Here is a 26771-nt window from a genome sequence, read left to right as displayed (position 1 = left end):
TTAAGACTGATCATATCTGCAAGTTCTTATCAACAGAAGCCAATATGTAGTGCTTTTTGTACAAGATTAAAGCTGATTTTGAAAAAGGTGGTCTGCATTGGTACAGTTTCCTAGCCCTATTTCCTTTTCATCAAGAGTCGGGATCAGTTTCTAAAATAGCCTAAGCTAGCAGCTCTTGTTAATACCTGCACACATTGCAAAATGAATACCAGGCTGCTGAGTTCATGTGTAGAATGCTTCAAGTTACTACTGGTAATTCAGAAGTGCTTAACACAAGTGCATGCTTACTACTTTACCAGAAAGCTTAGCGGTTTCATCTTTTGTTCCATTTAGGCAAATGCTGTAGTGTTAAGTCTACCAACCTAAGCTCTTCATTGTTTTGTTTTTAAACACAACTCACTATTTTTTAAGTGATAAAGCTCTGCTAATACTGAATTTGTAAAGTAAAGCTGCTTTGGTTCAAGCTTTTCGTTTCTGATTTAACCTGCTGAACAGTCTGTTTTCACCAGTTTTTACATCCAGAACTCACTGATCAGGGATTACTGGTAGGCAGTCTTTGGCACAGCATTATCACTACATCAATTAAAGAGTGTTTTTCCAACCATCTTAAAAACGTGAAAACATTTTATTCCATGTACAATAATGTACATAATTTAAGGTGGTCATGAAAGAGACCAGCAAAAATTAGAGGTATATTTACAGTAGCACACACCACAGTAAACAACCACCATTCACAGACTCAACACCGAGATACTGCTGTTGTGCTTAAAAATACAATAACTACAAAGTGATGCTTTTATTCTGTTTGAGTCAATTTTAAACAAATACCTCACGGCTTAGGAAAGAACATTTTAATCACCCAAGAGAGTCAGAGTCAGCGTTAAGAGTCTCATTCAAGTGCTGTTCCACACTGTCATCATCTTCTTCGCCACTATCCGAACTGTCATTATCTTCATTTAATTCATTTTCAGCATCAGCAGCTTCTTCTGCAACTTGTACGGGATCTTCATTTGGTGGCACAAACCCATTGTTGTTAGAGATGTTGGTGTTCTCCTTGTCCTCAATATACACTTTCTGATGGCACATGGGGCAAGTGTCCTGAATGTACAGCCACTTCCGAAGACAAAGTGCATGAAAGTAATGGTTGCATGGAGTAATGCGAGCAGACGTGGTGAACTCGTGGTAGCAGATTGCACATACGTCATCTATTTCACGGAGCCGGCTTCCTTTCACCTCTGGAAGGGAGTTTATTTTCTTAACAGCAGTCCTGCGATTTATAAAAGTCTTCCAGCCATTCTTTGCTTGCAAATAGATGTTGAAGTATGCGTGTAGACACATCATGCAAGCGCGGATCTTACTTCCCGATTCAAAAACCATTGTGTAAGCTCCATTTCCGAACATGATGACTCCGAATATGAACTCAATAATATTGCCAGTGGAGCGAACATAATAGACGTAATCGTCAAGCTTTTCCCACAGCACGTTGTAGTAGCCATCGATCATAAACAATACATAAACAGTGATAGAAACGATTACTTTCAGGCAGAGCTCTACACAGAACGCAGTAACTGCGAAAAGCCACGTGTTTAGTGCATAGTGGTGCCAGAGGACGTAACTGAGCAGAACCGGCAGGATGAAAAGGCAAGCTGAAACAAACAGCACGGGGAAGTGTCTGCGAAATGACGGCACATGGGAGGCACTGAGAGACATGAGCACGGGGTCTGTCATTCCATGGATAAAATGCAGGACTGCGGTTAGCAAAAGGCACATGTTTCGGCTCAGACGAACTAGTCTTTCTTCTGGTTTCAGTCCGCTTAAACCAGTCTGCAGAGCCAAAATGAAAAACAGAACAGGTGCTACAAAACCCAGCCTTTTGTCGTCCTCGTCGGTCGACCCAATGAAGGCCAAGATGCCAAGTCCCAAATAATGTGCTATGGAGGAAATGACAGCACTCATGCCTAACACAGTTAAGGTAGAATCACACCCACTTATTATTAGACTGCAGATCAATTCCCAACAATTATCCCACGATATCAAGAAGAATTTGTCTTCCGTATTAGTTTCAGCCATCTTTACAACATATGTCAAAACCACAGCTTGTGCTGTAAGTCTCGTCAGCCAGAAGACACGCAGTACAGCTGGAAATCGAATCCTTTTCCATGTATCTTCCACCAATAGCTGTAATCCATAAATGCGGTACATGTGCCTTACCAGCAGATAAACATACCGCACTGAGTAATAGAACCACTTGATTTTCGTAACTAAAATGACTGTGGTATTCAGTGTTAGCACTAGGCCTGAAATAAAAACTAGCATCTGTCGGACATGTAAAGGTAGTTCAACAACCAAGCCAATTACAGGAATCAGTATATCCAGGATGATTAGCTGAGAATATATGGACTGCATGTTCAGCAACGTAACGTATCCGATTCCGAAGGTAAGCTGAAGGATGGAAAGCGCCATCCATAGCGAAGGTCCTTTATGAGGGAGGAACTGAATTCCAAAAGCTGCTGTGTAGTAGGCACTGTAGAAGTTTATGTGCAAAGAAGCATAGTAATTCACCAACACTGAAGTTGCAGCCAGCAGAAATGCCGAGGCGATCATATAAAACTTGAAAAGTGCTCGCTGTTGTAACACCAGAACAATGCTGGATACAAAGACACCTAAAAACAGATGGGAACCATTTAGTTCTCAGCAGAAACTGAATAACACAATTTACCTATTAGCTTTGCAGCAACCTTTCTTTCATTTACTGTTTTCCCATTAGACACTCCTAACTTTGCATTAGCAGTGACGCTATCTTCAGAGAACAGACTAAAGAACCACTTTATCTGGAGAAGACAAGGTTGAGGATTAGAAAAAAGCAGTGGGCATGGAACACAATGCCCAGGCAGCAGGCATGGCCCTGAGCTGCACGAGTGCAAGGAGCGTTTGGACACCACTCTCAGACACAGGGTTTGGATTTGGGTGGTCCATGCGGAGCCAGGAGTTGGACTCCATGATCCTTGTGGATCCCTTCCAACTCAGGATAATCTATGATTCTATTCTGTGATCTATGTATTTAATACAGATGTGCACTGCTGGGATGCAAAGCCAATTTAAGCATAAGTCAGCGCTGTTATTAAGTCTATCTGCAGTTTCAGACCAGAGCAGCAACAATGTCCAAGTCCTCAAAGATCCCTCCCCAACCAGCCCTGACATCTAAGAGTAGGTAAACTCTAACAGCAGGAAAGAATTACCAGATATAGCACCAGTAAATTCAGTGAATTTTACACGTTTATCCCATATTGAGCCCCCTCTTCACCTGAGCAAAGCACCTAACTACAAACACCCACACTGGTCAAAGTGTCAGGACAGCCTGCAAAACAGTCGAGGCAAATTTTCTCAGACGACAGGCATGAAAGAGAGCTAGGGGATGAGGCAAGCAGGTCACTGAGAGGGTAACAGCTTTCCTACATCACCCAATTACTCTGGCGTAACCCCACCAGGTGAGGCACTCTGAAAAGCTTTGGCAAAGTCCCCCATTCTTCACCTATAACTGAACTGAGCAACAGCGTGTATATTTTTTTGGTACACAGGTGCAGAATACAAGGAAGAAGTGGTAAAAGTAAGAAGGGGAAGAATGAACAAGAATTAATAGCAAAAGGCAAAGTACTCCTAAAAAAGTTTTTGCATCTTAAAGGTACTCCTTGCAAGCAGCACTGGCTGATGTAAGAACGTTCTCCTTAACTAATCATTAACCTTGGGAAGTTGACTGAGGGAAGAACACCGTCATTCAGGAAGTGCCTTCTGCTCAGTCTTTCCATGAAAAGCCCAAACTCACGAGACACATCACTTTCTAAAATGAGCTTGACCATTTCATTGCCTTTTCATGCATACCATAATAAACAATCATAGGAGAGTTGAACACGCCCATTAACAAATCCATTTCTCTTCCTCACAGTAGCAAGTCTGTAGTTGGGTACTGCATGTCATCTTAAAATACTGACCTTTCACATGCAAGCCATCCCTGAAACAATATTACAGTGAGCTGATAAGAGGGAAAAGCTACACCTACAGGCTCCCCCATTCAGGCTGTAGCAAAACGTACAACATAAATCGCCAATACACGTGGAGGAGCCAAGGCCCACAGGGAGCCTGAAAAGACCCCAGAGGCTACTGGGATCTCTGGCAGGGGAGGGAGCACCCCACTCCTCTGGCCACGGCATAGCATCCATCTTTTTGCCATGACCAAGTGGTTCTGCTGCAGTGGAAATGCTTACAAAGCACACGCAGAGATCTGAAAGATGAACAGTGGAAACAAAGCAAGGTTAGCCTGAAAGATTAAAAGACAAACTTCACTGCAGTTTGCTTCTACAGTGTGTCCAGCCCAATGCACCTGCATAGAACGAAAGTGAAGGAAGAATCAAACCGAGCATTCCTGCAGTAAAGCTTTTTAAAAATCATACAAACTCCTGTTAGCATTATTGAAGTAAAATGTACTCCCAGAGTAATTCAGAGCTGTTCAACACCATTTTTGAAAGCTATCAGGTCTCTCCAGTTAAGATTAGCTGTTCAAAGACAGCAAATGGTAACAAAAAAGGGCAACTTCACCTGTATTTAATTACAGCAAGATCCAACATAAATATCTCAGTGTGTCCTAACAACAGCAAAGCCCCAACTCTGTGTCCTGGTTTCGGCTGGGACAGAATTAACTTTCTTCCAGTAGCTGGTCTGGTGCTGTATTTTGGATTTCAGATTAGAACGCTGATAACACACCAATGTTTTGGTCTTGCTGAGCCATGCTGCACAGTGCAAAGGACATTTCAGCTTCTTGTACTGTAAAACTGGGGGCTGGCTGGGGGCTGCCACTGCTCAGGGACTGGCTTGGCATTGATCAGAAAGTGGCGAGCAACTGTGTTATGCATTACTATTATTATTTTCCCCTTCACTTTTCTGTTCCATTAAACTGTCCATCTCATTCCATTTGTTTTATTCCCCCCCCCCCTTCCGGTGTGAACAGCTGTGTGGTGCTGATCTGCCTGCTGGGTTAAACCACAGCACCCTGTAATCCTTAAATTCACAGGAAAAAATAACTACTGACTGAACCACACGGAAGGTCTTTAGCATCATCCTGAAGTGGTTACAATTTTATTTAATTTTTGGAAAGCTGAGAACCACAGCCCACTTGTCTCGAATCACAGCCCCTCACAAACTGCTCCCAAAGCTCTCATTGGAGGAAGGGGAGGGATCACCCACTTCCCCACACCCTTCCAGCAAAGTGGTCACAAACACAATCCTGAAGAGGTCCTTCATAACTTAATCTTATTATCACACACTTAAGAGAGATCATCTGAAAATGTATCTCCCATTCCCATTTATGTTGGACTAAGTTCAAGGCACTTCCTAAGAGCATTTGGCTCACACAATGAATGGCTCCCAAAAATTGCTTTAGTGATGTGCTGCAACGTCATTGTTTTTTTTAAAGGAACTGCTTACCAGTGAGAAGCACTCTTAGCAATTACATAAAGGTAGAAGCTCCAGAAATGGGAAATAAGAGGGACATCCCCGCTGCAAAAAGGCACAGAATCACAGAATACCCTGAAGGGTCCCACTGGGATTACAGAGTCCAACTCCTGGCTCCCACACCCAAAATTCAAGCCCGATGAGAGCATTGCCCAAAAACGCTCCCTGAGCTCTGGGCTGTGACCACAGCCCTGTGGAGCTGCCCTGTGCCCCCCAGAGCAGCAGCCCAAACCAAACCCCTGCTCTGTGTTTCTCCTGGCTCTCCTCTTGCCTGCTGCCCTGCTTTACTTTACCCTTTTCCCCCTCTGCTATTGCAACACCGTCCCCACTGCGCTTCTTGCTGTTTATGTTCCCTTTTAACCTCCTCTGACTTTCCTCCCCTGACAGCTGTACCACCCATGTCCCTGCCATTTTTTTTTTCCCTGACACAAACACCAAAACCACACCAAGCCAGCATGCCGCAGGCCTGCAAAGCTCCTGGCTGTGTTTCAGCGTCCCCGTTCCTTCCTGTCACGGGCTGCCATCCCTACTGCAGTTCAGTTTCGCTCTCGCAGCGGCAGGCAGCGTTACTCGTGGTGCACAACCCCTCAGCACCGCACAGCACATCAAAGACAGCACCGCAACGTTACACCGCTGACCTAACCTCCAGAAAATAAATAAATAAATAAATAAATCAGAAGAAGCTGGAAAACAACCAATTGGAAGAGCTCTCAAGTTTGTGAATTCAGTTTGGGGCACTTTCGGGCTGCCATTCCCGAGGTAAGGGACGCGGCAGCGGACCTCAGCCAGGCACGACACCGACGCGCGCCTATGAAACGCACAGCCGCGGCGTCACATGGCTGCCACACGCTGTGGAAGCCTCCAGACACTGCGAGCGGCTGCCGGCAGCACCCGGCCCCCCGGCACACGGCAGCGCTCGCACCGAGCTCGGGTGGTTCCGAGGCCCCGTTCGCCGCGAGGACAACAGACCGCACCACGCGAGCCCCGCAGCCGGGGCCGCGCACCGAGAGCCCGGGGACGGGGATGGGCGCGGGATACCGAGAGGGGCCGCGGGGAGAGACGGCGCTCCGGCAGGAGAAGGGGGAAGACACGGCCACGGCGGGACGAGCGCCGAGGGAAGAGCCCGGGGCAGCAGAAAGCCGGCAGCGGGAGGGGGGTGGGAGCCGGGCAAAGGGCCGAGGAGAGCCCGAGGCGGCACGGCAGCCGCGAACGAGGCCGGCAGCGCGGGGGGGTGGGGACCGAGGGAGCGGCGAGGTCGGGGCCCGGCCCGGACGGGGCCGCCCGGAACCGCCCCCGGCGCCCCGCCGGGCCCGGACGGTGTCTCACCCAGCAGCCGCAGCAGCACGCCCAGCAGCGCGGCGCACACGGAGCCGCCCGGCAGCGGGGCCGAGTTGAAGATGGCGTCGATGAGGAACAGGCTGGGCACCCGCAGCGCGACCTCCAGCCCGGACCGCAGCCGCGGGCCCGGCCGCGGCCACGGGAGCTGCGGAGGGCCCGGGGCCGCCATCCCCCGGCGAGGGGAAAGGCCGCCCGCGCCTCCCGCCCGCTCGAGAGCGGAGGGGCGGCCGCGGGGGGAGCGAGGGAGCCCGGCGAGCCGCTACCGCCCCGCTCCCGCCGCCGCCCGACCCGGCCAGGCCCCCCGGCGCGCCGCCGCCGCCTCCATGTTCCCTCTGCGCTCCCTCCGCGGGGCCGGGCCCGGCCGGGCAGCGAGGCGGGGCCGCGGGGCGTCACAGTGCGCGGCGCCGCCCCCGCTCCCCCCCGCCGCCCCCGGAGGGCCCCGGCCTTGGGGTGAGCGCGGGGCCGGGCTGCGGGGGGTTCGCCTCGGGTCCGGCGGAGCCGGGCGGCGGAGCGCGGGGGAAGCCCGCGTGCTGTGACATCAGCGATAATAGGGGCGAACTCCTCTGGCGCCTACGAGCCTCCCGCGCGGGGAATCCTTCCCAAATGAAAGCGTTTGTTTGTTTGGATGCGCCGTCAGTGCGTGCTGCTGCGCCAGCTGGGGGCCCGCTTTGTGTCACACCGCCCTCTGAAGGACGCGGGGTTCCGGCACGTCCCGCAGCCCGGGCTGCTGCGCGCGCTTCTCTCGTGCAGTTGCCACGCGTCTGGCCTCCCGCTCCGGGTGTGGGCAGAGCCGCTTCTCGGCTTCCCCGAGTAATGCACCTGGGAGAAGGAATGGTCCATTAAGTAGGGGTGCGTGATGCAAGGCCTCTGTCATCCTCACTGCGTAACCGGAGAGCTGGAGCGTGTGGGGAAAACAAACAAACAAAAAAAAGCATTTTCCTCTGGAATTGTGTCCTTGTGCATCTCGACAGACGGCTCAGGTACACAGACTGCATAACTTGGTGTCAAATTAGCTCGATGTTAAGAAACAAAAAACAAAAAATAAGATTATAAATATTAAATGCAAATGTGTAATCATAGAATCATCAAAGCTGGAAAAGATCACTTAGAACACCTAGTCCAACCATCAACCCGTCCCCACCATGCCTTCTGAACCACGCTCCTCACTGCCAAATCTATGCGGTCCTTGAACGCTCCCATGGATGGTGACCACCACCTCCCAGGGCAGCCTGTACCCATGACTCACTACTCTTTACAAGATTTTTTTCCTAATATCCATCCTGAGCCTCCCCTGGCTCAACTTGAGGCCATTACCTCTTATCCTATCACTGTTACCTGAAAGAAGAGGCCGAACCCCACCTCACCATGGCCTCCTTTCAGGCAGTTGTAGAGAGCAATAAGGTCTCCCCTCAGCCTCCTCTTCCTCTTGACGGAACAACTCAGCCACTCCCCATAAGATTTGTGCTCCAGACCCTTCACAGCTTTGCTGCCCTTCTCTGGACAAACTCCAGGGCCTCACTGTCTGTCTTGTAGGGAGGGGCCCAAAACTGAACACAGTGCTCAAGGTGCGGCCTCACCAGGGCTGAGTACAAGGGGGACAATCACCTCCCTGTTCCTGCTGGCTGTGCTACTGCTGATACAATCTGGGATGGGCTCAGGTTATGCCAGGAGAAGTTCAAGTTGAGTATTTGGAAGAATTGCTTCTCAGAGCGGTGAGACATTGGAACAGGCTGCCCAGAGAGGTGGTGGAATCACTGTCCCTGAAGGTGTTTAAGGAAAGGGTAAATGTAGTATTTAAGGACATGGTTGACATCTTATTTAAATCTCCCCCCCTTAAAGCAATTAGATACTGCGGGAAGTTTTTTACTGAGGGAGTGGTGAGGTGCTGGAACAGGTTTCCCAGAGAGGCTGTGGATGCCCTGGAGATGCTTAACGCCAGGTTGAACGGGGCCCTTGGCAATATGATCTAGTACTTGATTTAGTGGTTGGCAACCCTGCATGTGGTAGAGGAGTCAGAACTTTATGATCCTTGAAGTCCCAAACTATTCTGTGATTCCATGATTTCTGTGATTCTACAATTCTATAGGTTAGTGGGCAGTATTGGTGGTAGGTAGGTAGTTGGACATTATGACCTTATGATCTTTACAAGATCTTAATTTTATTGGACTTGATTTTATGGGACTGAGGGTGGTGAAGCACTGGAACAGGTTGCCCAGAGATTTGGTGGATACACCATCCCTTGAGACTTTGAAAGCCAGGCTGGACCAGGCTTTGAGCAACCTGTTCAAGCTGTGGATGTCCCTGTTCACTGCAGGGGAGTTGGACAAGATGACCTCTAAAGGTCTGTTCCAACTCTGAGGATTCTATGCTTCTATGCCACTGGCTTTCTTGGCCACCTGGGCACACTGCTGGCTCATGTTCAGCTGGCTGTCAGCTAACAACCCCAGATCCTTTCCCTTCACAAAGCTTTTCCACCCCACTGTTTGTGTGAATGAAAAGCTGTTTTAAGGCCAGGCTGAGGTCAGCTCGCGTGCTTTTTGGCATCTGCCATACTGCCGCTTTCTGCAAATGTTTGCCCCCAGCTTTACTTGCCACCACTCAGCCGTTCCAAACATCCCACCAGCTCACGGTTTAAACCCTCTCTATTATTTTCAAGGGATTTTGGACCAGGCCCAAGAGAATTGCATAGGCACTTTCCTAAGCAATGCCCCACGCTAACAAACCAGAAAAGTTGCCAGATTGCTAAAGGATTGCATTACAAAACCCGTGTGCATGGACAAAGTGCATTTTTTAATCGCATGCTGAAAGGCATAACTCTGACCCAGTAGCTCTCCCCGTGCCAAATAGCAGCTAGAGGTTAGGGTTTGAAATGTGAAAAGTGTTTGTTTCACATACATGGCTGACAATGACCGAATCAAAGGGATTCAGACCTTCCTGAATGACTTTACTCCCCAGCTGCTGAACTGACCGCTATGTTAGGCTGCTGAATAGAAATAAAAGGATTTGCTTTGAAATAAAAAGCAGTCTAAATCAGACAGTTGATACTGATGACTCTCAATAATCCGTATGAAAATGTTTATTTGTATGAGGCATAATTTCGGGAAATCAGCAACCTGAAGCACCATTCATAGCAATGGGACTCACTGCTCCCAGGAGGCCATTCCAACTTCATTTAATATCCCCATCAGTCAGGAGGATCAGAAATCTATTTTTGTGGTACAGGATAAGAGACAATGATATAATATATATTTATTTTGCTTTAAAGACATATGAATTAAAAAGAATCCATTAAATAGGACCTCGGGCTTCAGTACGTGCACTATGGCCACATTTTACAGATGGTTTTTAGGTACATAAATAGTGTCGTAGATTTGTGAAGTTATTTGTGCATGAGCAGTTTCAGACTGCAGCTGTTCCAGCAATTCATGTATTTGTAAAGAAGAGCAGAGCAAATCGCTACATTTTCACACATGCTTTTCTGAAAACTTCTTCCAGTGTTTCAGACTCTCTGTTACCTATGAAGACCTAACCTCGTGTCTCGTATGAGCGGTGTGTGTGAAGGTGACACCTACTGGATACTTGGAACTGTGCAGTTTGCACTCCTGGAACTTTCAAATAGGGAATAATAAACTGAATTCAGCATTCAGCAGTCTTCTAGCCACTCCACCCCAAGCCTGGTAGCGTTGCTTGGGGTTGTTGTGGCCAAAGTGCAGGACCCGGCATTTGGTCTTATTAAACCTCATCCCATTGGCTTCAGCCCAGCTATCCAGCCTGTCCAGATCCCTCTGTAGGGCCTCGCTACCCCCAGGCAGATCGACACTTCCAGCCAACTTGGTGTCATCTGCAAACTTACTGAGGGTGCACTCAATGCCCTCATCCAGGTCATCAATAAAGATATTGAAGAGGACAGGCCCCAGCACCGACCCCTGAGGAACACCACTCGTGACCAGTCGCCAGCTGGATTTAGCTCCATTGACCACCACTCTCTGGGCCCAGCCCTCCAGCCAGTTCCTTACCCAGCCAAGAGTGTACCTGTCCAAGCCACGGACTGCCAGCTTTCCCAGGAGAATACTGTGGGAGACAGTGTCAAAGGCCTTGCTGAAGTCTAGGTGGACTACATCTACAGCCTTTCCCTCATCCACCAGGCGGGTCACTAGATCATAGAAGGAGATCAGGTTGGTCAAGCAGGACCTGCCCTTTGTGAACCCATGCTGGCTAGGCCTGATCCCCTGGTTGTCCCACACTTGTCATGTGATCTCCCTCAAGACAATCTGTTCCATAACCTTCCCTGGCACTGAGGTCAGGCTAACAGGCCTGTAGTTCCCCGGGTCCTCCTTACAGCCCTTCTTGTAGATGGGAGTCACATTGGCAAGCCTCCAGTCTTCTGGTACTTCACCCGTCAACAAGGAGCGCTGATAGATGATGGAAAGCAGCTCGGCTATCACCTCCGCCAGCTCCCTCAGCACTCTGAGGGAACATTTATACTACTAGAAAACCTTTCTTAGTTGGAGGCTTCTGCAATGTTTTGTTTGTAAACTAACATAAATTGAGCATAAAGTTCCCTTATTTGCATGTATGGATTAATTGTCAAGGGCAAATAGTCCTGAACTCCAAGTAGAAGGCTCCAGGGAGACCTCATTGCAGCCTTCCATTACTTGAAAGGAGCGTATAAACAGGAGGGGGAACGGCTGTTTACGAGGGTGGATAGTGATAGGACAAGGGGGAATGGGACATTAAAATGAGACAGGGGAGGTTTAGGTTAGATATTAGGAGGAAGTTTTTCACACAGAGGGTGGTGACACACTGGAACAGGTTGCCCAAGGAGGCTGTGGATGCCCCATCCCTGGAGGCATTCAAGGCCAGGCTGGATGTGGCTCTGGGCAGCCTGGTCTGGTGGTTGGTGACCCTGCACACAGCAGGGAGGTTGAAACTACATGATCATTGTGGTCCTTTTCAACCCAGGCCATTCTATGATTATGATTATGATTATAACACAGTTGCTGTGGCTGTGTATACCCATGGCAGGGCCTGGGGGATGTGTCTGAGAGTACATAAGAATGGAAGGATTGAATACACTTCCTGTGTGAGGCAACAAGTCAGAATGCCTCTGATTCATTTATTTCCACAACAGATGGAAGGCACTGGAATTCCTTAGTGTTTTAAACAGCATATGGTAGAAGGTTGGGACTTTATTCTCAGTCATTTAAACATGAATTCTGTTCTTTGAAGCAGCTCAGAGTGGTCAGATTTCATATAATTTTTTCAAAAGCTATTAAAAGTGTTAATTATTTGAGATTTTTAGAAAGAGAGGAACTGCGTAGATACCAATTATCAGTTGCAGCCTCCAAGTTTCCTGAATTGCTGTTGTTTTAGCAGTTTTGGTGGGCAGAACAGTGTACTGCTGAGAGTCTCTGCAGTGCCACTGCGAGACGGCCATCTGTGTATGCAGGTTGGTAGAGCTCCTCTTGCTTTAATGGATTAAAGCCAGTGCTTACACCAAGTATTACAGAACCACATGGTCTTGCAAAAATCCCTTCCCTTCCCTTCCCTTCCCTTCCCTTCCCTTCCCTTCCCTTCCCTTCCCTTCCCTTCCCTTCCCTTCCCTTCCCTTCCCTTCCCTTCCCTTCCCTTCCCTTCCCTTCCCTTCCCTTCCCTTCCCTTCCCTTCCCTTCCCTTCCCTTCCCTTCCCTTCCCTTCCCTTCCCTTCCCTTCCCTTCCCTTCCCTTCCCTTCCCCAACTAAACACAGTTGACAGAAGTGTAGGGCTGGTCACCAGTTGGACTACTTCAAGCTCATTAACACTGGTTAGCTGATGGGAAAACAGTGATAAACAAGTGAACACTGCTCCATGTCGTAACAGTTTTTTGCTTAGTGCTGGAAAGAATGATTTCCTGTTTTCAGATAAAATGACGTGTCTCTCAGGGTGATTTTGTCTTCAGAAGGGCTCATCTGTGAGGTATTTGTTCACAGGACATTTGTGAGAGACAAAAGTGGGGAGAATCAGAATTATGCTGAAAACCAGACCATCGCGGCCTGTCCTCCTTTTTCTCTTAGGTTTATTAATGTATTGTTGCTATGTGAGGGGTTTTTATTTTGATTTGATTTTTCCTACAGGATGGCCTTAATCTAAGAAAAAAACGTAATTAGCATTCTTGGAGCTTCCCAAGACTATATCCAAGTCTAACATTGGCTTTAATTAGAGCCACCTCAAATATTTGTGCTGGAATCTGACACCGCGTGAACTTTGCTTAGCTCCACGTTCTGCTGCAACATTCGTGTTTAATAAATGTTCATGAAAACCACCATTCCAATTTTAATCAATATTGTTTTCCTAAAAAGCCACTGAAACTTGTGATTTAAATGTAAAACCAGCTTAATAATGACAACTTCAGCTGAATATCTCCTTTACACTTGAAATAAATGAAACCTTCAGGATACTTGCAGGTATGAAAATAAAATGTCATGCAAATCTCTTTGAGAAGAGAGAGTAATTTTGCACAGCCTGAAAGCTAAATTCTTCTGTAATAGACAGACCTCACATCCCATAGCAAAATTCAATTTCAACCTGCTCACTCTATCAATTGCATTATAAGCCCACCCCACACACTTCAAGTGCATTTCCAGCCAGCCCCCAGATGCTTGGTGGCATGGCCAGAAGATGGCAGACGTGTTTTGTGGGAGGAAGGAAAGTGTGCCAAGCAGACAGGTGTTCTGGAGAATGAACTAATTCATGGTCAAGACTCAAAGTGTTAATGTTTTAATTAGCCACGTAATGGCTAAACTATAAGGTATGACAGGATTTAGACATCTGCATGTGTACAAAGGGCCCAGCCATTGCTGATATGGGACATGCTTCTCAACAAAGCAACACAGTGCTGGGCTTGCCTGTGCTGCCCTGCATTTACTGTCAGCCTCTGTAACAAATTCTAACAAAGCCATGGCAGAATCACAACATTAGACCACTACCAAATGCCTCCACCTATCCAGCACGCACATGTCTTCTCTTGCCTTATGAAATTATAGTGAGTTGAATTTTAATCTGCTGTTACTACTACTACTACTACTACTACTGTTATTTGGTCTGCCACTATTTCTTTCTTTCCATAACTTTGGCACGGGTAGGTTCAGGGATAAGCATGTAATGAGTTTAGTCACTGCCCTACAGGCTGACACTTTCCACTCTCAGCTATCAAAAACCAGCAATTTCTGAATTCTTTTCAGAATTGCAAACAGTTCCTTTTCCTTCTAATTCATGGTTTTGGACCATGACTGTAAGAAGCGTAACTTTCTAGACAAAGGAACTTCACTGTCATTTTAAGATACTCCACTTTATTAGAGAACTGAATTGTTGTCAGTGAGTTTCATTCGTAGGCTTTAGCTAATCTTTAAGATAATCAGGGCACAGCTCACAGGTTCCCTTTAAGGTAAGGACAGAGATCTTGAATGTAGTTAAATTTTATAATGGAGGCTAGCATAGGATGGGATCTGAAGATGTGGTAGTATTACATAGACATTTGTCAAAGGTTTGAGGGCTAGACAGGTTAATCACAGAATCACAGAATTACAGAATGGCCCTGGTTGGAAGGGACCTCAAGGATCACGAATCTCCAACCCCCTGCCACATAGGGCCACCAATCTCCCCATTTAATACTAGACCAGGCTGCCCAGGGCCCCATCCAACCTGGCCTTGAGCACCTCCAGGGACGGGGCATCCACAACCTCTCTGGGCAATTGCTGGAGTCCAGCTGAAATGTCATAGAATTGTGCTTAATTCCATCCAAGCAATTGTTTACCAGGGTAGAATAAGCCTTGTGTGGAACTGGAGCTGTAGTCACGAGAGAAGTTGCTAATAGTGAGGAATCCAAGAGTCCTAAAAGAAGAATTTGGTCAATCTGGATGAGTACTTTCAACAGGATATTAAAAGGCTCAAAATGTTTCCCATTGCCATTGACAATTTTTTTTGGAAAGGGTTATTGTAGGCTTAAATCTCCATACATTTTAATTATGGCTTTCAAACACTAAGCCACAGCGGTGGCTGTATGCACTGGTCCAATGGGTCCAGGATGCCTTTTCTGCATCACCTTTGATGGCAGGACAGAAAGAAGATGGCATAAAATGCAATGAAGGATCATTCAGTTGGCATCACTGAATGTTTTCAGACTAGAAAGGCAGCTGAACACTGAGATGGGCTTCCATGTGAGTTGTGGAAATTCTGCCATTGATGTTTTTTTAACAGCAGGGTATAGAAATACCTAAAAGGAACACTCTTGGTAATTTTTACCCTGGAATGGCAAGAATATGGATAGTTGGTATTACTAAGAGTAGCATATGGTGATGAACTCAATCAAAATTACTATGCACATTTATTTTAATAATTTGTCTCAATGGATTAACTGAACATTCATAATATTTACGCAGAAATCAATGGATTCTTTCTAACATTTGTGTAGTGCCACTATAATGTGTTATATTGTATTAAACTGCATGGCATCATTTTGTGGTGAACCGAAATGGCAAAGAGAACCTGCTGGAAAAAAAAAATCTGGAAGGAATCAAAGTTTCCCTTTTACAGGCTGGACAGTTCCTTGGTCCAGCTCAGCATTTCCACACCAACCACGTGCCAGTTCTGCTTTTGAAGAAACGTTCCTGGAATTGCAGCCTCAGATTATTCATCAGTTTTGCATCAGTTTTCCCCAGATGCAAAAAGTCTGCAGATAGCAGCTACTACAGAAAACATATTTGTCTGGCATGACGGTTCTTATAAAAGGATCTTTGTTGGCACTGTTCTCCTTTTTGAGCCAGATCCTTGCTCCCTATCCAGAGTCTGATTACACAGGACTTGATCCTACTGATGAGCACTGTGGGAAAGTTTTTCAAAGCTGCAGTGGATGCTGCCAGGACCTCCGATTCCTGAATGCCCCCTCCTGCTGCCCCTAGGTGCCTTGGCACTGTGTCTGTAATGATGCTCTGTGAGTCACAGTTTCTCCTGTCAACCATCCCCAAAACCCTTCCAAACGGGATGACGCAGAGTATTTGCACTGGCTTTAGCAGGATTTTGATCAGGTCATCTGGATGTGCTTTCTCGCTCATTTGACCTGACTGACATCTGCACTGCTGGGGAAACTGCTGAGGAAGAGGATGGGATCATGCACAGAACCTCATGGAGTCACGGTTCACATTCCCTGAAAACACAGTTACAGTGTTTCTCATCATCTTTGTCTCAAAAGCTTGTGATTCACATATGGTGATGATTGTTACTATAGATGCAAACAGCCTCAGTAAATTTTCCATTCTCTTTATTTGTTCCTGGCAACACGTTGAAAACATGAAATAGTTATAAAGAGAAGAAGAATATACGGATTTTATGTAGATGGATTATTTATATAAACCAAAATAATCTCCATCACAGCTGGAACAGTAACAGTTACAGTGTTTCCACAAACAAATGAACTGGAAGGAATAGTGATATCAGAATAGTATTGAAAACACCTGTAATCCCTTGTGGCTAAGCTCTTCATGGGAAAAAAAGTGTTTTACGGTCTGACTGGCTCATACTCTTACACATGCACACTGTTAGTGGTCATGGGAGGAGGGGAAAGGAGCCAAGGAAAGAGCCTGGGTACACCTGAGCTCCTAGAGTTATCTATCTGCCTATGAGGTCTGCATATTGCAGAGCCAAATGAATCTCTACGAAGTACAAAACAATTGTAGTCACTGCCAGAGTCTGTTGTGCCGGGCCCACCAATGTTGGTAGATTATCTCATGCTTGTTCTGTGTTCTCAGAGCCATTTAAAACCACCCCTTCTTGCTCCTGCCAAGTTACATTGACAAATTTAATCAATATTCCCTTTCTCTTAAGCCAGCAACTGGCAAAATATACTCCATTTTTACCTCTTTCAGATATTCTGTATTAGAATAACATCCATTTATTTACTTTTAAATGGAATTTCGTTGGGCCATGTGGCCAAGTTATCGGCTCTCGTGCTGTTGAGTTCAGTGGAATTAAAGAAACTGATTTAAACTAGTTGACTCCATGGCAAAAGGAGAAAGTTTTTAGAGGTTTGGCATCACTTCTGTTTAATGACATAAAGCCAAATATAACTGTCTGAATCATTTCTAAGTGTTTTTCTCCAACTCTCGAGAGAAAATGTAAAGCACCACGTCATTTAACTCACTTTCTCTGACTGCAGCAGCAAGCATTTCATTAATAACAGTAATTTGGGTCCCATTCTGTTTCAGAAATGTTGTGGATGCACTACAAGGTCTGTAACAATGCACGTTCAGCTCATTCCAGATGGAAGTTACCTGTGGGTGATTCACCTCAGTCAGTGGAAGTTCAGTACGGATGGAAGGGTTTGTAGCTCTTGTGTTTGAAACAACACCCAAGAGGAGTTTATGGACTGATTACATGGACTAAACATCACAGTGACAGGTACCAAGCATTACTTAAATATAAATATTTGTGTAAGAGAAGCCGGTTTTCTTACCTGCAGTGCTAGTTCTGAGCCTTCAGTGCTTGTGCTGATGAAAGCATTTTATCTTTCAGGAGATTCCCTAGTTTTCAGATCAGTCACAGCTCCAAGCTGTTCAGTTGTGCTCTTCGGTCCTGCCATCCCCCAGTGGCCTCCGTCCTGGTTGTCACTCCAGTCACTACCAGATCTCAGCAGCTTTTTTAAAGGAAGGAATCAAAGACATGTATTTAATGTCTGTATAAAATAAAAGCTTTGAAAGCATTTTCTTTTGTAGCTCCCATACTGCACTCTTTCTTTAAAAGATGCAAATTGTGAGCTGCCAACAAAGACAGTCAGTGGAACAGGCAAATTACAGGTCATAAAAACCTGGCCTGGACAAAAGTGTTAACCAATAACATACAGAGAATATTCCTGGGTTGGACTAGGGGGATTAAGAAGCATGAGCTGATTATGCTAATTTTCTTCATCTCTTAATATCTTTAGATTGCTTCATTGAGGTTGAAAGAAAACCTCCCAGTAATTTATGTGGAGAGTTGTTTTATCCTTCATTTCCAAGGAAGACATCTGCTTTGTATGGTAAGTAATACACTGCACATGGTAAACAAGAATTTGTTCTCTTCTCAGCCAAACATGTAACACAGAGTTGGTTTCACTTCTTATCAACCATTGCCACAAAGTTTAATATACTGGTACCTCCTATCACCAAATACTAGCAGCTTTTCACTTATATGTCAGAGAATCCAAGTGTGTCATTTGCTCTCCCTACTTCTGTACAGTTCCTCATTCAGGCTATTTTCAAAACATCTAGTTTTCACATTATTTAAGCAATTAGCAGTATGAAACCTCTTATTCTCACTTCCCTCTCCCTGAAAAGTAATATTCCAGCACATAAGTCCATTAAGCTCCTGTTCAGGGACACATTATCATCTCTGCTGCCATGGTCAAAGCAAGGAACAATTTTCTGTCTTCTAAATGTCCCCCACTTCTATGTGTGCTTCGACATCATTAGAGATGATAAATAAGGTAATAAAACAAGCTGAACTGTAAGCAGGAAGAGAAGGAAAACTCTTTCCTTACCTATTAGCCCTCTTTAATCTTCCCTTAAGTGAATCAGGAAGATTAGCTTATGCAAGCAGTTATAGAAAGAGGTGGGAGCCAAGAGGTTTTTAAGATTCATTTACTTCATTGTGGTCTATCAAAAGTGATTGCTCAGCCTCTCCTAATCACTTTAAGATGATAAATTCCCATGGCTGAGTGCAAAGTAAAAAAATATAAAGTCATGGCCTCTTGAAGGAATGAGAACTTTGCAACTCAATTCACTGGGGGAGTGTTTTGTGTTAGTGCCTCCTTCTATTCCTACTGCTCATTTTGTCCAGTGGAGCTGTTTCCAAGCTGGCACGTACTTCTTGGCAAGGTGGTTTCCCTAGCAGAGGATGTGGGCTGCAACTGCAGCTCTCTACCTCCTGGTGGGCATGTGTTCCATGTCATTTGATGGACTTCAGAATCCTCCTCTCCTCCAGGGCAGCACAATGGCTGCACACAGATCTGAGCAATTCCTCAACCGATGTTGCAAGAACTGTTGATTGGCCTGGATTACTGACATAAGAGAAAGCCAAACTCTCACCGAAGCTTTACTGACAATTAAAATAAAACAAAGGCAGAGGAACATGCACAGTGGTTCCCCAAGGACTGGGCTCTGGGGCTGCCGACCAATGTCATCAACTGCTTGTGGATGCATGGTGTGTGCATGGTGTTCTGCAGCTGTACTGCTTGCCTGGGCATTGCTGGCTAAGGATACAGAGATACCTGACAGAAGTGTCATTAACTATATTTACAGTGGTCTGACAGATTACTTCTGAAGAGTGGAATGACCTGTCCTCGCTGCTCACCTCTACGTATACCCACACCAATTTCTGCCTCTCTTCAGCCTTTCCCAGCCCCTTATTCCTCCCAATCACTGGAGCCTCAGATTGAGATCTGAATGATGTTGGGCTATGATCCTGTCTGCTCTGATGTCTCTGCTGTCCACCTGGGATCAGACCACATCATAGAATCATAGAATCATAGAATCATAGAATCATAGAATCATAGAATCATAGAATCATAGAATAGCCTGGGTTGAAAGGGACCACAATGATCATCTGATTTCAACCCCCCCTGTTATGTGTAAGCAGCAGTCTCAGCCTCCTGGGATGGCTGAATGGAGCATGGTGGTCTTTCTCCATTGTACCCTAACTAACCTCAGCTTAATGTGGATAACATTACTGCAGAGTATTGCATGGAAGCTTCCCCCATACCACAGATATTATCTAATGTAATGCAACATCTTTAAGTTCCCATTTTTCTTTCGCAGAAATTAGCATAAAACCACTTTTAGTAGAAATAATGAATTAATATTAAATGCCATATTTTTATATTGCTTTTAAACCATTTGAGCTGTTAATACCATATCACTGACTTTGACACTGGAAATTCATGATGGGTAATGGAAGAAGAGATTTGGAGTGAATTAATTCAGTGGGTGATATATCTGTCAGTAAACAGTAAGGAGCACCACCATGCTCCACCAATTCTGAATCCTTATAGCTGAATATCCACAGCAAAGTTTGAGAAAACTGCTTTCTTTTCTTTCCCCACAAGGGTGTCCTAAAAACGGACTGGAACTGAAATAAAACTTAAAAGTCTCAATTCCAGATGTAATCAAAATTCCTCATTTGGGTCTGAATTTAATTGAGGTGCTAATGAATCTTCCTGTGACATCAAAAATGGGATCTCAACAATTGGATTTTAATGGTGTCTTTCTGATTCTGATGAGTCCAGAACAAATTTGGTGATGATAGTCCAACATTAGAATAGATCCCAAGACAAGGGAATTTAGAGACCAACAGGTCTGAATCCATCACGTGGTCCAACAATATGCTTCTGAGTTTCACAATAATGGATCAAATCTGCATGGAGGCACACTGCTCCTCTCAGCATACAATGCACAGTAAAGTAATTACCTCAAAATTAAGAGTGTTTGAAGACAGTTAATGGTAAAGATGCCACAAGCCTTCACAGGAAAAATACTGACAGTAGGTTTCACTCCCCCTTACATCTTCCCTCCTCCAGAACTAGCAAAAATAACACAGAATGTCAAGTGCAACATCAAAATAATTCAGGGGTAGTTTGATGTTCCTAAAATATTTGTAGCCATAAAGAATTTCAATTTTGCATCTTATTTCCTGCGCATCTGTCTGGCTGACCATGCAACCAAATTGAACTGTATTTCTGAATCCAGCTGTTTCTCCTGATGCTGCAGGCCAGAACTCTGAGTGCAGTGGGTCACCACGCTATGCTGGTTGAGCTTCTTCTCTAAGTTTCAATAATGAGACCTGAATTTTGAGAATGAAAAGGCACAAAGGAATTGGGATAGCTACTGGAGGTATAAGGAAGGGGAGAAGAAACCAAATAGGGCTTCCGACACGGCTGTGATGTAAGAATGAGAACTTTGATTTTAATGAAGATGATGATGAAAAGTAAGCATTCAAAAAAAAAAAAAAAAAGAGTAAACAAATGTCACCCAGTTTATAAGGTGTGGGTGGTAGGAAGCACAGTGACGCCCACAGTCACAGTTGAAAGTAGTGAGGGGACAGGTATGTGGAGAAAGAAACCGAGTTCAGTAACTCTTGTTCTGCACCTGTGGTGACAAGTGGTGTCCCTCAGGGTCCATCGTGGGACCAGTGCTCTTCAATATCTTTATCAGTGAGCTGGACAGTGGGATCAAGTGCACCCTCAGCAAGTTTGCAGATGACACCAAGCTGAGTGATGAGTTGTACAACAGCAGGAAGGGATGCCATCAACTGCAACCTAGACAGGCTTGAAAAGTGGGCCCATGTGAACTTAATGAGATTCAATAAGGCCAAGAGCAAGGCGTTGCAATCGGGTCAGGGCAATCCCAGATATGTGTACAGACTGAGAGAACTCAAGGAGAGAAGCCCTGCTGAGAAGCACTTGGGAGTTCTGGTGGATTAAAACCTCGATGTGAGCCAGCAGAGTGCACTTGCAGGCCAGATGGGCTTTTAAATTCACGTAACTGATTTTTTTATTTAAATGACTTATTTTTGCAGGTTCACGAAGTGATGCAGACTTTTACGTATGCAATTTCAAATGACTGCATGAAGAGATAGAAGTTTTGGTAATCAAATGTAGTTTTCATTTGAAATTTAAGAAAAGCACTGAGACTAGTCAGTTTGGAAATGAAATTCCACAGACAGTTCATTGTATCTGAGCCTGTGATTCTCTTGGCTGCAGTGAAATGCCAACATCAGTATGCAGCAGCTGCTGCTCCCTGTAGAATAACGCAGACTTCTCCAACATCTGTAGAGGAAAAGGTCTTCAGAGCTTTGTGGTCTACAAATCACCATCACATGATTACACAAAAATAACCCAGTGGAAAATCTCTACTAAGAATCAAGAATGTATGTTCTTTTTCTCCAGAATCTCCCTCGTTTTTATTACAGGCATAACAAATGTCAGATAAAGAGGAAATTTTTAAAGTAAATGGGGAAAAGAAGAAGAGGGGAATTTCCAAGCTTTCTGCCAGCAAAAAGTCTGGCTGAGAGCATTACCATATGGCATATGTTTGCATTTATTAGCATTGCCCATAGATAAGCATTTTCTTTGGAGATGGCTGACAACATTTAACACAGTGATTTTCCTTTATTCAAGAACACTTATGGAAGCTGCTCCTCCTCTGCCTGCATCTACCACTTGCTCATACAGGATTCATTTTGTATACTCCACAATGCAAAACTCAACCTAACAATCCTGAAAATAAGCACAATGATTCAAACACATTCCTCCACATTAGCCTTTCCCCCAAAGCTTTCCTATTTTTTTTCTATCTGGGCTCTGCTTGCGGCAGCTCAGCAAGGAGCTGTGCTTTAACCTTGCCACAGTTCCGAGGAAAGCCGTGCTGAGCATAGCTGGATGGCTGCCTGGAGATGGGCTTTAGATCTAAATTTGCTACAGGATTCTGTGTAACCAACTGAGCGGGAGTATTTCAGCAGGGGTAGATTTTGTATAGCTAACAAGACTGTATTTAGCCTGCACAGAGCTCTTCTGCATGGCTGGAATGAGTTTTGCCCTTTCTAAGGATGGCGGAGATTTTATGCTGATTGATCATTTTTTTAGGAAGTATTTTAATTGGTAGATATATAAATGGATAAAAGGAGATGAGCAGAGTTCATCAATATTCTGTATTAACATAAATATTTTATATCGATGCATAGTTTCAAGCACACTTTAATGAATGGAATACTTTAAAGCCTGCCCAAATCATGGCACACTATGTTTGTTCTTACATTTCCATCTGTTGCCACAGAGAGGTGGTGGCCCCTAGCAGGCTCAGCAGAGGCTATAGAAAGCTGAGACTTCAGGGTGGATGCAATTGCTGCTAACAGCTTTTAAAAACATGCTTCACACCAGGGAGGTGCTTTCTCAATTTTAAACTTGCTTGGAGCTATTGTGTAGACAAAGCTTTAAGCGGCTTTGATTTTCAGATATTCGTTTTTTATTCATTTTTTATTCACTTTTAGAAGGCTTTAAAGCCAATTCAGGCTGCTTGAAACATGACCTATGGTGGGACTTCAATGCTTCTGAAAGCAGAACTAGCTGAAGTACTTCCAGACCTGGCTATTTGGGTAGATTTTCCATGTTAGGTATGACTTAACATGAGAGCCCCATCATGCTCAATCACGTAACAGCTGACCTTTCTTGCAGCAGCAGGGTAGAGTAGTTTACCTGTTGCTACTGAAGGTGCAGCTGATAGAGATGTAGGAAATGGCTGGGGAGCAGCTCTCAGCAGCAGCAGCAGCAGCCTGTAAGATCAGGAGTGTGATGCTGCAGCTGTGCAGCAGGCAGGTGACCCAGAAGTGCTGCAGCACAGAATGATGAAAAGGAAACTAATGGAGTAAGTGTCAAATGCAGTGTATGAGCTTGGGCAGGTCTTATCTCAGTGATTTGCTATTGATGCAAATCAATAAAATAAAGTGGAAGTACCTCCTTATCTTAAGAATTAATTCACTGATATTAATCTACCTCTTTAAAAGTATAAAGTGCTAAATAAATGTATTATCAGAAGGGCAAGAGGAAAATTCAGCTGTAAATCCCTGGTTGCTGCATATTCTTATCACCAACTTTTCATAATGGTTTCCATCTTGGGCTGTTGATAGGACTGTCAATGCCAGACTTCTCTGGCACAAAGCTTTATGTCAGAGCCTTATTCCTTCCCCACGTTTGCAGCAGCTGCAGCAATCACACTTCAGCAGTTATTCTGAACCACTGAAGACAAATAAAACATTAGTAATTTAAGCCTTACAGATGCTTGTGTATTACTTCCTCATGAATATGTATATTCTCCTGTAATTCTGATATTAATTCTCTACTTCATGTGTAATTATATCCTTGTAGAATGTCTTTCTATACATTGAGGTGAGTTTATTCACTCACTTTTTGATTATGAAGGAATGCTACACAGGCAGTAATTCTTCAACTGTTAGATCTGCTATGAAGAGATTCTCTTTCTGGTGGTTTGCTGAGAGCAGCACAGTAAACCAGGAGGTTCTGCCTGATTTTCCATAACAAGAGACAGCATGCCCAGAGGTAGAGTGCATACATAAGCACATATCAGAACAAGTTTGGTAGCATATTTCATACATAATTTTGTGCTTTATGAGAATATGCAAATATCTAGATGATCCTGACTGACTGTGTTCCACTTTCATGGAGTTCTCTTAAGAACACATGAATATTTGATTTTTTTTCTCCATTACCTTCTTGGATCTTAAGTTTTCTTTTACGGGAAGATGCTTTTATTGCATAATAGCAGTGTAATAGAGCTTAAAAAAGGTATTGACTTCTATTTCATGAATTTAATATTTTCAGGCTGACTTATCGTAATTAAAATTAATCCTCTGATCTTGATTTTGTCAAACACCTATTACAGTATGAGTGTTAGTAAGTTCATCTTGGTCATTAAGTCTTAGATCTGTATTTAAGATCAAATGCTGAGATCCCACTGAGACGAACATTTTGACTGTCTATCAAGATAGTTTGGAAATTTGGTAAAGTTTCTTCAAACCTCTTATAGGAACTTTAACTCATGCTTTGACCATACACAATACTTACACATACCATTGTAAAGCCACAGCTGGCACATTTAATACCAGCTTATTCTGTAAGAAGCTCAGACCTTCAAATTAAGAGTGCACAAAGCCCTTCCTTCCTGGTGTTTCAGTTGCCATCTGATCTTCAGGTGTGCAGAGGATCACCCTAATATCATTTCTGGCTGATGAGGACTGCAACACTAAGCACACGGGAATGTTGTGTGCAAGCAGTTCAGAGGTCTTCCTACCATATAGTAATACAGCTCCAGCCTGGGCCAACACCAGTTGTTTTAATCCAGTTCTCATGACACAGTCAAGTGGGGTTTTTGAAATTTCAGGCCTGAAGTTTACAGGACAGTCTTCTTTGTCTTTTTTTCTGTACATTTCTAGTTATCATGAATATGATAAAACCCTTGGAAATATTTCTGGAGTGTACATTACGAGCCCCAGTGCTGATTCTTTGAAGCTATTTCCAGTCTGTAGATGTGTTATTTGAATTGCTCATCTTGTATTCTGTCCCCCAAATCCTCTATCTGTGTCTATAGATCATTGGCCAGCCACACTTTTGGTAATAAAATCACCCAACCACAGAAGCAACAACTGCTACTTTCACTATTGTGGAAAACCAAAGTGTTTATTTCCTGCTGGAGGGTAAGCATGCAGGTGACCGGGTTTAAAATCCTATCCAGAAACTGCAGCAGAAAACCAGACTAAGCCCAAGTGAAGTATAATCTTAGGAAAAGCCACTGTAATAATACTTGAAATGTAGTTTTGACTACGACTCATCTGCTAAAGCTTTCACATCTGGAAATTAAACATCTAAGTCAGTTAGTCACCTGCAATTCCCTTTACAGTCCGTGCTGATGACCATGCATGGACAGAGGGTGGCTAAGTTCATGCATCTCTTGTCTGTATTAGGAGCTCAGACACCTATACGTCAATGCCATTGCAGATATCTAAAAAGTTAGATATCTAAATCTGAACTAGTCTCTCTCTAGTCCACAGAAATCTGAAGTTCAGGCAAATCACAGAATCACATAATCACCAAGACAGAAAAAGTCCTCCAAGATCATCCAGTCCAGTCATCCACCTATCACCCATATTTCCCACTAAACCATGTTCCTCAGTACAACATCCAAATGTTTCTTTAACACCTCCAGGGACAATGACTCCCCCACCTCCCTGGGCAGCCTGGGCCAACGCCTCACCACTCTCTGGAAATAAATTTCTCCTAATGTCCAACCCGAATCTCCCCTGGACAACCTGAGGCCATTACCTCTCATCTTATTACCGTTACCTGGGAGAAGAGGCCGAACCCCACCTCACCACAGCCTCCTTTCAGGGAGTTGTAGAGAGAAATAAGGTCTCCCCTAAGCCTCCTCTTCTATGACTGAACAACCCCAGTTCCCTCAGCCACTCCCCATAAGATTTGTGCTCCAGACCCTTCACAGCTTTGCTGCCCTTCTCTGGACAAACTCCAAGGCTTCAGTGTCTTACTTGCAGTGAGGGGCCCAAAACTGAAAACAGTACATGAGGTGCAGCCTCACCAGGGCTGAGTACAGAGAGATGATCACTTCCTTGCTCCTGCTGGCTGCGCTATGGCTGAAATAAGCCAGGATGCCATTGGCTTTCTTAGCCACCTGGGCAGTAAATCCTATATAAAGCACAGAAATGGAACTGCAGCCCAGCTGGCAGAAGGTGACTGACAGAAAATCTGCAAGGATAGCATGGAGTCAGAACTGTAACAGTTGCTGCTGCTGCTGAAGTCAATGTGCACTTCAGCGATTAACACAGAGGCAGCACAAAACTGAAATGCAAGAAAGAGATGACTTAGCATGCTCAGCACTGAAAGAGATCATTGAAGTCTGGGCAGTGCTGAAACCCAGTAGTTAAACAAGATCGATATCTTCTTGGAATGCACAGCTGTAAAGATATCAGGCAGGACAGATTCCATTTGTCCTGCCCATGGGCGAGCAGGTTTAAGTGCTGAGGACTCGGGGGCAAAGTTGTTTTTTTCATACATAGTTATATCTTGCAATTGTTCAAGCATAAAAAAAAGAAAGTGGACTGAAAAAATCACTATCCCCTCCCTCCCCCCCCCCCCAAAAAAAAAAAGAGAAAAACTGTACATAAAAACTTGCAGTTTATTTTTCAGTTTAAGCAGCACCACAAAGAGAAAGGCTATGGAGTACTATGTGTGATAAAAGCCCAAAGCTCCACTGAGCCTACTTTCCTTCAGGCACCTGCACGTTTGGCTCAAACCCTCTGTTTGTTTACCACATGGAAACAACTGTGTAATGCATAAATCC

General features: G+C 44.7%; 1 protein-coding gene and 1 long non-coding RNA gene across 3 annotated transcripts; both read right to left on the bottom strand.

Moving 5' to 3' along the window:
* Window positions 1-606: 606 nt before the first annotated feature.
* RNF139 (ring finger protein 139) lies at window positions 607-7065 on the bottom strand. Of its 2 annotated transcripts, XM_031591206.2 has the most exons (3): window positions 6832-6927; window positions 5952-6143; window positions 607-2663 (listed from the first exon to the last, which is right to left on the bottom strand). In XM_031591206.2, exon 3 carries the CDS (start codon window positions 2602-2604, stop codon window positions 856-858), a length of 1749 nt encoding a protein of 582 aa, XP_031447066.1. In that variant the 5' UTR covers window positions 2605-2663; window positions 5952-6143; window positions 6832-6927; the 3' UTR covers window positions 607-855. The 2 variants fall into 2 exon arrangements, with proteins under 2 accessions (XP_031447066.1, XP_031447065.1); XM_031591205.2 differs by lacking the exon at window positions 5952-6143 and having other exon boundaries at window positions 6832-7065.
* An 8979-nt stretch (window positions 7066-16044) lies between these two features.
* On the bottom strand, window positions 16045-25867 carry LOC116227731 (uncharacterized). The gene is made up of 3 exons (XR_004166637.2): window positions 25760-25867; window positions 17330-17509; window positions 16045-17147 (listed from the first exon to the last, which is right to left on the bottom strand). It is a non-coding gene; the product is annotated as an uncharacterized LOC116227731 (long non-coding RNA).
* Between the last annotated feature and the right edge of the window lie 904 nt (window positions 25868-26771).

Source organism: Phasianus colchicus, chromosome 3, assembly GCF_987193195.1.
Source record: "Phasianus colchicus chromosome 3, bPhaCol1.hap1.1, whole genome shotgun sequence".
NCBI lineage: Eukaryota > Metazoa > Chordata > Aves > Galliformes > Phasianidae > Phasianus > Phasianus colchicus.
The sequence above is the reverse complement of the archived record's forward strand: the minus strand, read 5'-3'. Positions and strand labels throughout refer to the sequence as shown.